The 18953-nt window shown below is 44.4% G+C and overlaps 1 protein-coding gene across 5 annotated transcripts in view; it reads left to right on the top strand.

The window, feature by feature from the left end:
- The window catches only part of LOC121530891 (adhesion G protein-coupled receptor A2), a 59975-nt gene that overhangs the window by 21288 nt on the left and 19734 nt on the right, over nucleotides 1–18953 (top strand). For all 5 annotated transcript variants that reach the window (XM_041836234.2, XM_041836235.2, XM_041836233.2 and 2 more), the window contains one exon: nucleotides 10486–10557. In XM_041836234.2, the coding sequence (XP_041692168.1) occupies nucleotides 10486–10557 (72 nt within the window). The remainder of the gene's footprint in view (nucleotides 1–10485; nucleotides 10558–18953) is intronic.

Raw genomic sequence — 18953 nt, 5'->3', positions numbered from 1 at the left:
AGTATACCAGTGACTGAGCCTACGAGTGACTAGAGAAGGCCAGCCAACCCTGGTATACAAAGTACAGTGGTGCGTAAGGGTTTTGCAGTTTAAAATAAATCTCAAAGTACCATGATAAAGAGTGTCAATTGATCTCAAACACTGAGCGGAAGCATTCATATATAAAATATCCCCATAGTCTAGTAAAGGCATAAATGTAGCTGATACTAGCCTCCTTCTGGCTTCAAAAGAAAAACAGGCCTTATTCCTAAAATAAAATCCCAATTTCAGCTTCAATTTTTTTGTAAGTTGTTGAATATGCAATTTAAAAAGAGAGGCCGTCATCAATTAGAATTCCAAGATATTTATATGAGGTTACAACCTCAATCTCCTTGCCCTGACAGGTAGTAACAGGTGAAAGGTTCAGAGGTCTATTTCTTGCATTAGAAAACACCATTAGTTTAGTTTTGTCAGTATTGAGGATAAGCTTCAATTGACACAAGGTATGTTGAACAGTATAAAAAGCAGTTTGCAAGTTCTGGAAAGCTTTTGTAAGAGATGAGGCACAACAGTAAATAACAGTATCATCAGCATAAAAATGAAGTTGTGCATTTTGGACATTTTTGTCTAAATCATTAATATAAATAGTGAATAAGAGAGGACCAAGTACAGAGCCCTGGGGCACACCATTCAGGACAGACAATTTAACAGACATAAGCCCATCAAATTGAGTGCACTGAGTTCTATCAGACAGATAGTTAGCAAACCATGCAACTGCATGCTCCGAAAGACCTACACTCAACAATCTCTGCCTTAGTATAGTATGATCAACTGTATCAAAAGCCTTAGAGAGATCAATAAAAAGTGAGACACAGTGCTGTTTTTTGTCAAGGGCTTCAGTGATATCATTTAAAACCTTCATGGCTGCTGTAATTGTGCTATGCTTCTTCCTGAAGCCCGATTGATACATTGATAAAATAGAGTTAGTAAATAAAAACTATTTTAGCTGTTCACTTACAAGGGTTTCAAGTATTTTCACCAGGGGTGACAGCTTTGAGATTGGCCTATAATTATTTAAAAGAGTTGGATCTCCCCCTTTAAAAGTGGTAGGACAAATGCTGATTTCCAGATCTTTGGAATTTCATTACATTCCAGGGTTAGATTGAACAGATATGTAAGTGGTTCAGCTATGAAATCAGCTGCCAGATTTAAAAAGCAGGGATCCAAAAGATCAGGACCTGCAGGCTTTCTTTGATCTAAGGATTTCAGGGCTTTATGTACCACCTGCACTGAGAATGGCAGAAAACTAAAAGTTTGACCAGCTCTCACTGGTTCATCCACACAGGGTTGTACAGAGACAGAGGACACTGGTTCATCCACACAGGGTTGTACAGAGACAGAGGACACTGAATCAAACAGCCTACCAGATGATACAAAGTGCTCATTGAAACAATTCAGCATTTCAGTTGTCATATATAGCAACAGAGTCCTTCAAAACACATGACGGTAATTCATTAACATTACTGTTACCAGACATAGACTTAATAGCATTCCAAAACTTTCTAGGGTCATTCAGGTTATCAGTGGTAACAGACATAAAATATTCAGACTTGGCCTTCCTGAGAAGAAAAGAACACTTGTTTCTTAACTGCCTAAAAATAAGCCAATCAGCATCAGAACAAGATTTCCTTGCTTTAGCCCAGGCTAGATTACGGTCGTGAATAATACAAGACAGCTCAGAAGAAAACCATGGATTATCCCGCCCTTTAACCCTGAACCTGCGGAATGGTGCATGTTTGTTTACTATTTGGAAAAAACCATCATGAAAGAATATCCAGGCAGTTTCCACATCAGGGATAAGCTCAATCTTGCTCCAGTCAAAATAAAACAAATCATGAAAGAAAGCCTGCTCATTGAAACACTTCAAATTTCTCTTACGAATAAAACGTGGATTTGTCTTTGGAACCTTAGTATTTCTAACAGCAACAACAGCACAATGGTCACTTAAATCATTACAAAAAACACCAACCGCAGAATATTTATGTGGAACATTTGTCAATATCAAATCAATCAGGGTAGATTTATCAGGGCATTTAAGATTTGGGCGAGTGGGTGAATTAATCAACTGGGTAAGATTCATAGAATTACAAAACATTTTTAAATCATCAGACACCGGCTTTAACCAACACCAGTTGAGATCACCAATCAAGATCATTTCACTGTAAAGAAGTTTAGACATAAGGTGCGTCAAAGAAGAAAATGCATCACCAAGAGCAGAGGGGGGTCTATAACAGCCAATCACAGTTATAGAGAGGCCCTTTGAAACCTCAATATTCAAAGCAAGAAATTCCAACTGTTTACAAATAGTTTCAGACTTTGCCACACTTACATGGAATTTAGATTTTACATATATAGCCACACCCCCCACCTTTCTTAACCCGATCTGCACGATAAACATTGTAACCACTTATACAAATATCCTTATCAAAAATAGACTTGCTGAGCCAGGTTTCCGAAAACACAATTACATCAGCATCAGTTGATTTAGCCCAAATCCTAACCCCATCAATTTTTGACAACAGGCTGCGTACATTTAAATGAAAAATACCAAAACCAGATCTTGATTTAAAATCAGAGGGGGTTTGGAGACATTGCATATCAGGGCCAGGGTTAGGTTGCACATTACCTGATATCAACAACAGAAGAATAACTAGGCACCTCTGTTTAATAACCTTGCACGGCTTCTCTTTTTTAAGAGACCTACTGCAAGCGAATTCTACAAGTGAGTTTCCAGACAATACAAAACAGTCATTTAAAACCATTAGACTTTGGTAGTGACACAAATTCGTACTGTTCACATCATGCCACAAATGCATCGGCACTTGGACGAGTGGACCGAGTGAAAAAGAGCGAGTTCCTGCAGACAAAATGTCTAATGGACGCGAGAGTACATTGTCAGATGTACTCACCCTGCGACAATGTTCGTTTTCTCCAGAGTTCAATAAAGTCAGTGCACAAAGCAATACCACGTAAATTGTCATTTTCTCTGACCAAAAAACAAGAGGCCAACGAAGGTAAGTGGAGAGAGGGACAGTGTGTATGTGAGTCAATGTGAGTGTTTGCGCGTGTGAGTAGATTGAGTGTTGAGGGCGATAGAGAGAACGGGTTGAGCTGCCACTGACAGCCAGGCGAAGAGCAAGGAGCAGCTCGGAAAAGACACTCCGCGGACTAACGAGGAACTCAGGCCAGCCAGAGATAGGGTTACTTTGGTAAACTTCAAGTAATGAAGTTCCGAGTTGAGGAGGACCCGTGATCTTTACACCAGCAAAAATAAAATAGTTTGCACTACGCAACAACGAAGTTACGCAACCATAAATAAATAGATTATTAATAGGTTAAAATGTACTAGTCACAAACAAACGACTTGACATGCTGCCATCTTGGATTTGGAAGTAGTGAGAGGGGTGGACCACCTTTAGCTAACTGGCTAACTTTTTGGCTGAGGCTAGTCTGTTAGAGGCCAACTCTGGTCCATTCCATGTGTATGAGGTGAAGTGTGAGGAAGGTGCTATGTAATGTGCTGTAGTTTGGAAATTGCTTTTGATGTATTAGACGTGGCACTTCGAAAGACTAAGAGGTCTTGAGAAGCATGTTAACAACCAAATGAAGTAATGGAGCTTTTAATAAAACTGTGGGTTCACCCACAATGTTCACAGACCCAATCTGTCTGTCTGTCCTCGTCAGTCCAAGTTCCAACTTCGGGATGCCTTTATTGAAAAACAGTCTGCCATGTCGCTACTTTACAGTAACTGCTCTCCTACGCACTGCCAGGACACTGAGTTCTAAAGCTGTAAATAAAGATTGCTCAAACTCAAGGAGATTCTTTAATGACTTTAAGCTACGTACGGGATTCTAGTGGAAGTATCCAGACTGAGAATGTATACAAAGGTGCATTGTGTCTGCTTTAGCATTAAGAGACATGAAGTCACTTCTTCCAGGTTTAAAAGCCTCATTTAATTTCCTCTATAAATCACTTTCAATGGGTTATTGGATTTAAATGGCTACATTTTGCTGTGAAATAATCCAATGCTTTCAGTATAAAATCACTGTGCAGATTAAACTGGATTGAATTGTGATGCTCAAACTCTCTGTGAACAGCTTTCTTATTGGCAGCTCCTATTGGTCTTTTAATCTCTAAACTAGGGCCTTGTGTCGTGTGCTGAGTTTGTGGCGCATTACTAAACTCTTTCAAGGGTTCTTGTCTTTCACCTTGTGTGTGGTCCTTTAGCGAAGAGGTCTCTCCAAAGTTAAATGATGTTTACACAGTGGCACATTTAGTTGTTTTGACTCTCTTTATTACATTGAACCTGCACCTCTCTTTGTTTGCTTTGGGGACAGGGCCCATGGTCAGAGGAGACAATATTATTCATATCCTCATGTTGTTCCATTTGATTGTGTTTCCAGGGTGTTTAGTAGGACAGGCCACAGCCATGGCTGATCTTTGAACCCTACTCCCCTCTCACTCCCCTCTCCCCCGTCTCCTGCACCCTTGGGTGTTTGTTTCTGGATGACTCTGGAGATTATCAGTGTTATGATAGAGAGGGAGATTGTTGATGTTGTTGTTATTGTTGAAATGAGATGCTGGGTTGCCAGGTTAGAGATGGTTAATGAGCGCGGAGAGCTTAGCCTGCAGAGGGATTCTTATTAAATAGAAATCCCTCCTTAAGACTGTTATCCTACTTGTGGTCGGCTGTAGAAGCCTGCAGCTAAAGTCAAAAGTCCCCTCTGGAGTGGAGACAGGGAGAGAGAGGCTCCAAGAAGCCAGCAGTAGAGATCAGGAAAATGGTAACATGGGACTCTTCATACAGTCATCTAACTATCATCTAGTTAGTCTTTAGTATGTTTTTGTTTGTTTCTTTGTAACAACACTTATTTTCTTTACTTTCGATTTGATTGCAAGTCATAATGATCAAATGTAAGATTGTTAGCACAGTTATTGATGAGAGAGAAGGGCTAGAAACAAGGACATGATTAGAAAGAGAATGAGACCGTGCTAGAGAGACATTGGAGCAGAATCAAAGTTTATTTTTACATCAATATTTATTGGGAACAGATATGTGCGATTTGAAAGAGAGGATATCCTGTCTTGTTTGAGAAGGATTTTATTAAAGTGGAGATTCGTCCTAAACCAGTTTTTCTGCCCTCAGCTGTCATTTGAATGGCTGAAAGGTTTCTCTTCAGCTGTATACAGTGTACGTTCTGTACATACTGTAGCATGCCTTCAGATTACCACCAGAGGAACAATTGTTCACTAAAAAAAGATTACTAGCAGTGGATGACCTGAAACTCAGTGCAGCTGTAGGCAAGCATGCACAAACACACAGAGAGACACACAGATACACAGAGACACACACAGAAAGAGACACACAGAGAAACACAGAGACACACAGAGGCAAGCACGACGTACAAACACACAAAGAGTCACACAGAGACACACACAGAGACACCCACATAGACACAGAGACACACAGAGACACAGAGAGACACAGAGAAACAAAGAGACACACAGAGAAACACACAGTCACAGAGACACAGAGAAACACAGAGAAACACAGATGAACAGAGGCAAGCAAGTACATACACACAGAGACACTCACAGACATAGAGACATAGACACTCCCTCACACACACACAAATTCCATCTACCCAATCCTTCACACCTGTGTGAGTGTGTGGTAACGTTGGAGCTGATCAGAGACATGATCCACCCAGCTGAGGAGGTTTAGTCTGAGACAGACAGTATCCTGGAGTCACCATTTCTCCGCTCCTCTTTTCAGAGAGGAAGGAGCAGAAATAAATCAGTGAATGAATACAATTTGGGACATGCTGACATGCCCTCATGTCTCCCTCAAAGGCTTTGTGGGTTAAGGAAGCAAATTGAGCAAACCAACAAAGTGAGTGGCACGGCCCAGGGAGGGGTTCCTGTGGTTTGTACCACTGGGACAGGGCCCTTTGTCTGGCAGTCAGTGTGCATCTCACTGACTTACTGTCTCAGCCATGCACAAAGAGGGATGGCTAAGGTATAGCCTAATAGCAGTTTCTATAGAAACAGAGCTCAAGGATGGGATGTCTTTCTGTTTTTACAGTATGCTCTCCATCTCTCTGAGGTGAATATATCCAGTTGAGTAATCACATCATGGTACTGTATCCCCATTAGGAGAGACATGAGAGGAGATGAGAGGAGTATGTGTACCTGTCACCAGGGCTGTGACCTGTACACACTCAACCTCTAGCAACAACAGCAGACCTACTGCTCCAACAGTTGAATCATCTTGGAAGACCTGGCTCTTATCATTGGCCCTGCTGGTGTTTGATCTTCACTGAATGGCCTTAGATGAAGTGTCTGTATGTGTCCCCCCAGGCAGAGCTGCAGCCCAGGGTTTACACACAGATGTTAGATTTAATTACTGACTCTGATCTCTAAAAGGCTGCTGGTCTGAAAGGGCCAAATGAATGAGGAGGCTAATGCAGTACCTTAGAGAATGTCTGGATTGAGTTAGTGCACTTTTCATATCGCGCACCATAGAGCTGCAACTGCATTTGGAGGCAGACTAACTCAATGTGCCATCTGTCAAGGGGGCAGTCAGTGTGTAGACACAGCAGGCCATTCAAACTACACAGGCCACTCTATCAAGTTGAGGGTGAGCAGCAGTGTTCCCCTCCTCCTCCTCCTCCTCCTCCTCCTCCTCCTCACTTCAGTGATGAATAGTGTATGTGACCCATGCTTTTTCAATCAAGCACAGACCTCGCTCATCTCTAGTGCTTCTGAAAATACTCCAATACTCTATACAGCCTTTGTGTATTTTGATGTAGGAGTGAAGGTTTCTCATATCCCTCGCTTGTTCTCTGTTCCGGTCGCTCTTGTCTTCCACCTGCTCATGGACAGTGTTCTGCTCTGCTCTGTGCATCTCCTGGCTGTCCAGGAAGTTCTCTCCTCCTGACCCATGACCTCTGTCTGTCGCGTCCTGAACAAACAGCTAATTGTCTGGTTTCCTGTTTAGCCTGATGGGAAGGAGCATACAGCCTATTTCAGGCTGTTTACAGAGCTCTGTCTCACCCTCGTTCTTTCTCGGTGTCTTACTCAGTATAGTTTGTGTTGATCCTGTGAAAGAACAATGTGCACTCTGCTACAGACATCAGAGATACACGGGTGTACTAGACTTGGAAAACGATACGCTAACGTCCTGAATCGCCAGCCCCTTTGTTTTCCTGGAAATTGAAGTGTTATGTTTCCACACAGTGGGTTCAATGTGCTTTACGCTACATGTTTGTGTATTTACTGATTCGAGCATTCAAGTTATTCTGTGCAACGTGGAAAATACTGTAGGTTTCATTATAATCTGTTGAAATGGATGCGCTTAAGGCTAATAGTTTTAGATCTGGCTAGGCCACTCCAGGATCTTAATGTGCTTCTTCTTGAGCCACTCCTTTGTTGCCTTGGCCGTTTGTTTTGGGTCATTGTCATGCTGGAATACCCATCCACGACCCATTTTCAATGCCCTGGCTGAGGGAAGGAGGTTCTCACCCAAGATTTGACAGTACATGGCCTCGTCCATCGTCCCTTTGATGCGGTGAAGTTGTCCTATCCCCTTAGCAGAAAAACACCCCCAAAGCATAATGTTTCCACCTCCATGTGTGACGGTGGGGATGGTGTTCTTGAGGTCATAGGCAGCATTCCTCCTCCTCCAAACACGGCGAGTTGAGTTGATGCCAAAGAGCTAAATTTTGGTCTCATCTGACCACAACACTTTCACCCAGTTCTCCTCTGAATCATTCAGATGTTCATTGGCAAACTTCAGACGGGCCTGTATATGTGCTTTCTTGAGCAGGGGGACCTTGCGGGCGCTGCAGGATTTCAGTCCTTCACGGCATAGTGTGTTACCAATTGTTTTCTTGGTGACTATGGTCCCAGCTGCCTTGAGATCATTGACAAGATCCTCCCGTGTAGTTCTGGGCTGATTCCTCACCGTTCTCATGATCATTGCAACTCCACGAGGTGAGATCTTGCATGGAGCCCCAGGCCGAGGGAGATTGACAGTTATTTTGTGTTTCTTCCATTTGCGAAGAATCGCACCAACTGTTGTCACCTTCTCACCAAACTGCTTGGCGATGGTCTTGTAGCCCTTGTGTAGGTCTACAATCTTGTCCCTGACATCCTTGGAGAGCTCTTTGGTCTTGGCCATGGTGGAGAGTTTGGAATCTGATTGATTGATTGCTTCTGTGGACAGGTGTCTTTTATACAGGTAACAAGCTGAGATTAGGAGCACTCCCTTTAAGAGTGTGCTCCTAATCTCAGCTCGTTACCTGTATAAAAGACACCTGGGAGCCAGAAATCTTTCTGATTGAGAGGGGGTCAAATACTTATTCCCCTCATTAAAATGCAAATTAATTTATAACATTTTTGACATGCGTTTTTCTGGATTTTGTTGTTGTTATTCTGTCTCTCACTGTTCAAATAAACCTACCATTAAAATTATAGACTGATCATTTCTTTGTCAGTGGGCAAACGTACAAAATCAGCAGGGGATCAAATACTTTTTTCCCTCACTGTATCTGCACGCACTCACGCACACACACATACACACAGTCCTCAGACTAATCGGCCTCTGTCTGAATAATAAGCTTAGTCAAAAAGGAACTCTCTGTATCTAAACTTCTGTGTTGAATTAAATGGCTTGTTGCTTTGCCAGATGTGACTGTCTGCTCTGCTATCTGTATTGAATTATTCAGGCAGTTCCGGATCTTCTGTAGCTTTCATCTCAGGCCTGCATCGAGTTTTATGAGAGATACTGTGCCTAATTGAAGCGTGAGACCATAGGTCACAGGTTCAAATTCAGGCGACGCCCTAGGACGACAACGATACACATGAGTCTGCATTTTCTGCACATTTATTTGCATATGGATTTGAATATAATTTATTCTGGGGAAAAAAGGAAGGGAAAGCATTAGCCTAGTTGAAGTAGACGGCTAGATAGCTACACTGTCGGTATACCAATGTTATAGTTTATTTCTTACAGTGCTGATTAAGTGACTAATGACCAATGTATTCATTATCAACCATTTAGTTGACAAAGTGACCGGTTGGTGCTGCACAAGGGGAGTGGTGATTAAATCTGTTCATTAAGCGAGGAGATGAGGGCTGTGTTTTTATTGATGTGGCAGGAAGTTTGGGGACTGGCTGATTCTGCTGCATCTGTAAATCTCACAGGCTGTTCACAGTCAGCTTCCTTTTTTAAACACACACACACATACACCCGTGCTCCGCGTCGATTAAAAACACACTTCATCTCACTAACAGCCTATTAAGTGCCCCGGGGAATAAGGAGAGGGTGTTGTGAGGCGGGGGTGGGGGGGTGTTAATGACGGCGGGCTGTCGCCTGAGAAGGGCCCCTGCTTTACTCTGCTACCCCGATGAGGGGCCAGGATCACAGAGACACGGTGTGGCAGAAACACAGCCAACCTGACAGGATCCACGACACACAGCCAACCTGACAGGACCCACGACACACAGCCAACCTGACAGGGGCCACGACACACAGCCAACCTGACAGGGGCCACGACACACAGTCAACCTGACAGGGGCCACGACACACATCCAACCTGTCAGGGGCCACGACACACAGTCAACCTGACAGGGGCCACGACACAGGGCTTTATAGAGTAGTGGGGGGGTTCTCTCCTGAGGAGGTTACACTGATAGGGAATGTCACAGCGGACCTTATGAAGGCCTGGCTGTGTCTGGGGCAGGGCAGAGGGTTAGGGCTGGTGGGATTCTGTAGTGGTGTGGAATGTAAAGATAGCCTCTCTGTCCGTCTGAGCTGACTCAGACAGCACTGTGTCCTGGCTGATTACTTTAAATATTGTTTCCCATGATGCCGTCTGAGACAAAGTGGATTGCCTGCTCTGCTCAGTGCATGCTGGGCTTAGAAAGCCCCTCGCCCTCTTGTCTGATAAGGGCCCTATAAGCCAAATTATTTGCCAATGGGGGAAGGGTAATTGTCACGTCGATCGCAAGACTTTCCTTTGATTTGGACGCCGTTGGCTTCTGATGTAAAAATGTATCCAGGATGATTATCATGATTACAGCTTCCTACCCCCCCCACCCCACCCCCACCCCAATCTCAATTTCCTATTTATTCTTTAGGATTCATTGGAAACAGGATTCCTGCTGCTCGGGAAATCAACATGCAATTTGCTTATCCTCTCATAAAGATTCTGACCCTCTTAGAGGAGTCCTACTTTTATCTGAAATCCATTCTCTGGGCAAATTGAGTTGTTGGTCATTTATTTCTCTGCTTTTCCCCTTACTCCTTTCATATCCTAATTAGGGGTCTGACAAATAGAACTCGTAGGCTACTGTATGAGTTGGATGTGTGTGTTTTTGCTTTTCGATATTTTGTTGAAGCACAACTAATGATATCTTGCTTTGTTCTTTTTTTTTTACAGAATTTTGAGCAACAATCGGATCAGGGTTCTGAGAAATGGATCCTTTCTTGGACTCTATGCCCTGGAGAAACTGTGAGTAACGCTGGTCATTTTCACATCATCTGAGTCTGTCCTGGGGTCTCACTCATAGGCTCAACATTGGCAGGTTTAAAGACAACAGGTTAGATGCTGTGTGCTTGGAGGCCACATGGCCCCACAGAGACAGGGTGTCAGGGAGATCTATGCATCTCGCAGCTCGGCTATCCAGTGGCCTGGCTTCAGCAGGAAAGATGAAATACTGAGAGTGGTTATTTATGTGAAAAGATCGCATAATTACACCACCATCCGTCATTATCAGGGAAGCCCTGCTCTACAGGACAAGATAAGGGGATCCATGGGAGGAGGAGGCTATTGGCGCTGCCTGCGCTGCCTGTGGCTCAGACTGAGACAGGCAGCTGGCTGGCTCTACGCTATGGAGGTAGGGTCTCAGTGCCTAGCTAGTTCACTGGCTGTTTATTATCGATCCTTACAGTTTAGATGACAGTTGAGTCCTCTGAGGATTTGATCTTCATCAGTGGCACAAAATGTCCTTGCTGTTGTCAACATAAGAACACATATAAAGGCTGAGTGACACTAATGAAGGGAGTTTTACATTGCGTCAACAAAATGAGAGTAAACAGTGTTGTACTGTACAGTATGTATAAAATGGGGCCAACAACTGTGCATGTCTAGGAGGCAGCAGTTTTGGGGGAGGGGCGGGGGGAGGTGGTGCTTAAGCAAAATTAGTTCCACATGTCACTCTGAGCTGCCACACATGAAGTTAACAAGCTTTTCTAAAATGTTGGAAGAAAGAAAAATATGGTAATTCGCTGCAGTTGTTAGCTTGTTAGTACCTACCTACTGGATCTCAACCCAGACATGCCAGGCCTGAAAAAAGAGCTAAATCTGCTGAAACTGCTAGACCCTCTTTTATTGTCTGCCATGTGAGCTACGCCAGGCAAGAAAACCTGTGTGACCGTGTTCTTACCTTCTTCTTAGGCTCTCTATTACCCAAAGGAGAAGTCATAGTTAGAGCCTCACCCATTTCAAGCTTAGTTTGATCATCTTTATGACCTGTATTGTTAGACCCTTTAGCTGAGATTTGATTAGTGGTATGGGGCTTTGGCAAACTAGAGGCTTGAGCAGAACTGTTTGTTTGATGTAAAACGAGATGATATTGCTTGTTTTTGCAAGTGCAGAAAAGCCCCCCCAGAGTGCCATGGGTAACCTAAGCTTGCCCACTAACAGGCTCTTGTACCTGGGACAGTGGTAAAACTAGCATGGGGTAGGGGGTGGAGCAGGCCTGCAGGGCTACAGTACAACTATGACCTAGTGAGAGAGACACAGAACCCAGAACGCACACACACAAAAAAATGTAATTTTTTTCACATGTGAAATCATGTGAAAACATGTGTTTTTGGAACACTTCACGTGTGATCACATGTTTTCAAGTGTATTTTCATGTTATCACATGTGTAGTAACATGTTGTCACGTTATCACATTAACTTCACATAAAATCACATGTGTTTTTTCTGTAAGGGCACACACACACACACACACACACTCAGCAGGAGCTGTGGGCGTCTGCCGCAAAAGATGACATGTTGTAAATCACACAGGGCTTGTTTCACTCCTCTGCTCAGACCTCTGCCCTCCACCAGCCCTCTGACACACTGCACTGGAGGTCTGCTCACTCATCTTGAGCTTCACACTCTGTAATTCAGCATTTCATGACTTACGCTTAAAAAATGTCTTCATATAAAAATATACCACCTTGACATAATTCAAAATCCAATGGGGCAAAGATGGATAGGAACGGATACATGCACATGTGAAGTTAAAAAACAAGACTGCAAAATGTATTTAGCTTATTGTCCACCTACTGTGCTCCTCCCTCTGCGAGCTGCTGGGTTGTTTTGTTTGGTCTCTAGCTTGGTCACCATTCAGGTCTGCTCATTATTTCCAGCCTGTTGTCTACATGTGCTTGTCATTTGGTCCAGTGGCTAGCAGTTACTCATATACAGTATGTGGTCAGCGGTGTAATCAGAGGCCAACCCACGAGGGCCGGGTAAACACACACCAGGGAATAACACCACAGCAGTCCTTCCCTAAATTCAGGAGGGCAACCAGACAGTCAACTGCACCCAAATTTCAGTGGATCTCAGTCTCAACTTCAGTGTCTGTCTACCTCTGTGTGTGGATCCTATTATGGGCATCCCAAACTCCTCCATGCGTAATTTCCAGAAGTCAATGTCTAAACAGACCTGCTGTCCCTCTCAGCCTACTCAGCCATGTTTGAAACATCAGTCCAAGGAGAGGCAGAGCAGAGTATAATCAGAGCTGTGTGAGTATGAAAGCACAGCTACAGGGCAGGAACCCCTCCTCCAACCAGAGCAGAGTAGACCACACCAAACTGTGGACTCCTCCACACAGTTAGCCCTTTCCTTGGGCCAAACATCCCCAAAGCCACTATTGCCTTCATAAACTGCCAACTTGCCAAGCCACCCAAGTGCAGAGAGCAATTTAGCATTGTTTATTTTGCCTCTTACAGGACATCTGTGTAGTTCTTTTTGAAAGGTTTGTATCCCAATATGTACAGTTGTATCTACTGCATACTTCAGCGTTCTAGTGTACGACACAGCTTTCTATGTACACACACACACACACACACACACACACACACACACACACACACACACACACACACACACACACACACACACACACACACACACACACACACACACACACACACACCTTTCCTGGTACATCCACCTCCTCGCAGCACACCCTCTCTGATGGGAGTTGACGCAGGCCCTAACGAGGCGGGTCCACTAACGAGCAAGGACTTTTATGAGTTGTGGACAGATCCCAGCGGCCTGTCCTGCACTGATTTGAGGCGAGGTAATGAGAATAATGAGCAGAGAGGGGGTCTGGCTCCTGTCCAATGGGCCCCCACTACACCATGGGACACAGGACAGCCAGGGCACAAGGGGCCCTCATTACCAGCCTGCTCACCCTACAGGGAGAGATGGAGCACTAAGGGGAGAGGGAGAACAGAGGGGAGAGGTAAAGTGGAGCGGTAGAGAGTGGATAGGTGAAGGAGCAGGAGCACTGTGGTGGACAGGAAAGGAAGAGCTAAGTTAGCTGCATGGGATTAGGTCTGCCACGCAGGATGGAGCCAGTTCACAGCCTTTTCAAAAGTCACTGTTTGATGTGATCCTTCCTGACCTATACATTTCCTTCATAGCCATTCATAGCCATTCATAGTTATTCTAACCATGGTTTGTGTGTAATAAATGTTTGGTTTGCAGTGGGCCTGTTTTACCTCTCTTTACCCTCACTTCCTGCCTAGTTGAAGCCACTTCAGCTAAGAACAGGAAATACACACTTGCTTGTGATTTATATAGAAAGCTGAGAATGAGGGGATGTTTGCATTGAAACTACTGGTCATCATAAGTCAAGAAGGGCATGGGAATTTGTAGATGTGGAGAGGGAGACAGTTTAGCAGAGGGTTAATGTCCTTGATATGATTGAAATAAGTCTACTGTGTCTCTGAAATACTGTGTCCTATTCATTCATATTTGTCCCGATAACATCAGTTATATAAAGTAGAGGCAGGAGCCTCTCAAGCTGTGCTTGAGCCCGGCTGAAGCAGACCTTGAAATCGTCTCTGCCATTCTGAGAAGTCAGGGTTAGGAACTAGGCCAAGTTAAACAACTTTACCATCCGACGCAGGGGAAGTGGAGACGAAATGGCTAAAGATGGTATGAAGACTGTTGGTTAAAGAGAGTGAGTGCACCAGCAGTTTCCCTTATATAAAGTCTTGTTGTTTTCTTTGGTGGGGGAGATTAACATTATTTCCACAGAGGCTAAGCAAATTATACCTTGATGAGTGGGAGTAGTGCAGAGGTGGGCACTGCTTTGCCATGTAAATCCAGTGGTGGCCGTGGCCATGGCTAGGAGCCCTACTGTCTAGACCCCTCTGGGCACAACAGAACAGAGTCCAGATCCAGGCTGCAGGAATGCTCTGATTTCAGTCATCCTCCCAAAAACAACCTGAAAACCTGGCTGGAGCAGAGATGGCTGGACACAGGAGTCTCATTTCTCACTAACCGAACAAATGAGCATTTGTGTTGTACTTTTTCCTGCATACGCTTTTGAATGGCCCCTGTGAGGCAACAGCCTCTTAATGAGTGTGCATGGCATGAGGGGTAGTGTGAGGAAGGGGTTAAGCGTGCTAGAGAGTGGAAACAGAAGGGGGGGGATGTTGGAGTTGATAGACTCCAGATGTGTCTGGGAGATAAACTGAGGGAACGGGGAGTGTTTGTATTGTAAGCTTAACTCAATCGTGGCTCTAGGGGTTTATTGAAACGGCGAGCAAGTCCTCTCATAAGCTCATTACTAAACAGAATTCTTCATATGCCAGTGGTTCTTAAACGCACATGCAGCAAACTTGATATGATTTCAATGGCTTATTCCTTCACAAGTTCTTGAGGTTTCTCCCTGTTTCCTTCCCCCCACTTCCATTCTCACTCCTTTTCTGCTTTCCTCTTTGCATCTCCCCCTCTCCCAGTCCTCTCCCCCTCTCTCTCTACCGGATGGTTCCACCACCCCTCTCTTTCTTTCACTACTCCTCTACTCGCTGCAGTCCGCCCACTGGATGCATTTTCACACATCGCCTGTGATTGTGCTCCTTTTCATTGATATTTTGTATGAACAGCATTGTTTACCAGTTCATTCCCTTTGGTAGAGTTGGCCCACTCCTATCGCTGAATGAAGTATTACCAGACTACTGTCTGCGAGCTCATTGGCAGAGCGGTGGAGGAGGTGGCCTATTTCTGGCTTTGTTTCTGTCTGCTTTTCAAATAACGTTATGGATTTACTACATTTTCATATTTTCATTGCCTGTTTTATTAGGACCCTTCTGTTCATTTACTGCTGAAAACTGTAGAATATAAGAGCCGGCTGGTTTTCAGGACTAATATCTCCACACTGTTATGATAGTCCTACACGGGGACAGTTGTTCATATACAAACAGGAAAAAGTAGCCAACAAGAAAGACAAAAAATATATGAATGACCTCTATACTGTTGACGTAAAGTGTATTGTGCTCAATTACTCAGTCTTTCTTTCATGAAGTTGTGTATAACAGTGTTGCTAACAGGACCTCATGCATACTAATTACAATCAAGAGTACAGCCAAAGTGGGCATCGCCTGCCTTTTGTCATCTAGCCCTGTTCCTTCCAGAACTCAGAGTTGGAGTCAGTAAGTCCACAGAGTTTTCCTTGGCAGAATAATCTCCAGTACCCCTAGCAGCAGACTGTAGAAACATATAATCAACCTAGGAAATGTTACACTTCAAATAAAAGTATACATGGCTATTTCAGTACATCCTTTCCCCAACTAGCGTGCAGTTTGTACCACAGTTTAAATTACTGCCAGTCATGGCCAGAGCTGTGGCCATATTCCTTCAGGACAGTTCACTCTAAAGCTCTGTGACATGGCATGGTTGAGATTACCCAGTGTTGGAACAGGCTCCTATTTAGTTGCACCCAACATCAGATGTAAACATATGTACTTTCAGGTGAGGCACTATTTACAGCATGATTTGAAAACACCTGGATGTTTTTTAATGGTATTTCCAACTGAGGGTTGTATGTATGTGCCAGTGGCCTCTTTTGATTGTGTTTTCAAGGGTAATGATGGGGCTTGTTTATTCTTTGTTATCAGCAGGTCATTATTGCTATGAAAGAAAAGGCTGTATGTAGTGGGGTAGAACTGCAGCTCTGGACTGTAGAACAAACCGACATGGCTAAAGCAACTGATTTCCATATGCACACGAGCTAATGTAGATTAGGGATCTAATCTGAGGGGAACCAGACAAAGAAAATAAAGAAAATAATCTGTGGAAGGGGCAGAAAAGCAGGAAATTAGTAGAAAAACAAGAGCTCGGCAGATCCTGGTTTCCTGTTTTGCTGGAAGGCAGGACTAGGTTTGGGGGCTGTGTTACAGAGCCCCCATTGTGAGCAAGTGTGTTGAGGAATGGGGGGGTCTAGGGGGCCATTACACAGGCCCACCCCCCATCCCCACCTGCCCCTCCCTACAGGGGAAAAGCAGCTAGTTAAAAAAAGAGAAATAGGAAACTGTAAAAAATAAACGTGCAAGGGCCAATGTGCTGGAGACGCCAACGAGACAGGAAATGACACGCGGCACAAAAATGGTCTCCACTGACCTCTGTCGGGACCAAGGTGCCAGTTAACCATTAAGACCTTCTTTCGTTCTCTCTGTCTCATTATGAACACCCAAACAAACACTTGTTTCATACCGTAGAAGGTTGATAGTGTGACCTGGTTGTGCATCTGCAGATAGGTACAGTATAGAAAATGGGGAATGGAATACCCTTTCTCTCTACTTATAAAAACCCTATTCCCAATGGAGTGAAACAGGAAATTCTTGATTCCAGTCTGGGTGATAATGAGTGGCTGTTGCCTGGCTTCAGTCATTCTCCCAGCGCTCCCCAGGGCTATGGCCTGAACAATGTCACTGGAGCACTCCATCCCCTGCCACTGTGGGCCTGATAATGGAGCGCTCCACAGTCTGGAGCGCTATGCAACAGTCGTCTTAATTATGACCGTCTTGCTGCCCTGCGAGCACGTCTCTCCCCTCCTCTCATCTCCCCTCCTCTCCAGCCTGGGCCCCAGATGGTTATGCCCCCGTCCCGTCACAGACAGGAATGACTCTTCAGAGCAGCACAGGACCAGCCCCATTGATCAGGAGAAGACTTGGAGAAAAAATACAGTCTTTAATGGCAGCCCCTGGTGTTAGGCACAGCCGAAGAACACAATGGCTCTTTTTAGACTGGCAGTGGGTTGGATGCTGTCAAAGCCCAATCATATGGGCCACATGTGGTGTAGAGGATAAAGCACTGGGCTTAGAGGGATGTTGGTTACAAATCCATTTGGGAATCAGTTATTTCTCCTTTTAAAGTTTTTTTTGTTTGTTGACATTTTGGTGCAGATTGTCAGGTTATCAGTCCTTCGCCGTCATGTCCTATAGTCACAGACGCACAGGAGAGCTTTACCTATTTTTTCTCTGGCCATGGTATTACTACGTAAGTCAGAAGTTTGATTCAATATTTTTGTTCTGCGACTATAAGGGACGATAGGTGACAGTGGGAGGGAGTGGATAAGAGTCAATATAAGGGAGGGAAAATGACACTACAACATTTCCTGTGTTTGTTGTTGGGACCCCAATGATAAAAACATACCCAGCATCACATTCCAGATCCACAGAAGACCTATGGCTGCAATTCCATGCCAGTATGTTTTAAGGTGAGCATTTGCATTTGAAATTTCTTCTGAAATTGTGTATGCTGCTCCTCTTTGCTGGTGACAGCTGCTGTCATCAGTGTGAGGGCCAGTGTGCTGTGAAGTCGATGCCTGGGAGGGTGCTCACTCAGAGGGCAGAAGGAAGTAATTGCCTGGGTGTGTGGCCTGCTGGGCCTGCATGGGGCTGCATGGGGCTGCATGGGGCTGCTGGCTCTGTTGACTCTGGTGCTCTCCTCCACATTCCCCAGCTCGGTGATAAGAGAGTGTATTGGAATGCCCGACTGTGGATATTCATAGGCCTAAAGCACACACTGCTCTGCCCCTTCTAAGGCTGTGTATGAAAGGGCAGATTGTGGAGAGTATAGATGTATGGGTGCACATGAGACTTGTCCTCCCGAGTGGCGCAGTGGTCTAAGGCACTGCCTCGCAGTGCTAGCTGTGCCACTAAAGATCCTGGTTCGAATCCAGGCTCTGTCGTAGCCGGCCGAGACTGGGAGACCCATGGGGCGGCGCACAATTGGCCCAGCGTCGTCCAGGGTAGGGGAGGGGAATGGCCGGGATGTAGCTCAGTTGGTAGAGCATGGTGTTTGATTGTTGGTTGTGGGTTCGATTCCCACGGGGGGCCAGTATGAAAAAAAATAAAAAAAATGTATGCTGGATAAGAGCGTCTGCTAAATGACTAAAATGTAAATGTAGTATCTGAAGACTGCTGTTGACACATTGGGCATCAGGTTCACCTTCTGAGAGTGAACTTGTGCAAGGGGTCTATGTGGTACAGAGTGTGTGTGTCTCTAGCACAGTAGTGTGTATGTATGTGTATAGGAACATTCCCAGAACATTAGCTAAGATTCCCATTAAGTTCTAAGGGTTGTATCTAACATTCAAATGATAACATCCCAAAAACACAAATGTTTTTCAAATAAAATATCATTGGAATGTTCTCCTAACATTCACCTTAAATATTGTGCACAACATCTGGAACAACCAGAACATTCCCCCAAAGTTCTAATTAGGTTTCCAAGTAATGTAATAACACAATGTACCAGTAATGTTTTCCCAGCAAACCAAAATTGGTTCTGGAAAGTTCCCAAAACATACATTAGGTTGCAGCAAATGT

The sequence above is a fragment of the Coregonus clupeaformis genome, chromosome 18 (assembly GCF_020615455.1).
Source record: "Coregonus clupeaformis isolate EN_2021a chromosome 18, ASM2061545v1, whole genome shotgun sequence".
Lineage (NCBI taxonomy): Eukaryota > Metazoa > Chordata > Actinopteri > Salmoniformes > Salmonidae > Coregonus > Coregonus clupeaformis.
Note: the sequence above shows the minus strand (reverse complement) of the source record. Positions and strands in the feature narration are given on the sequence as shown.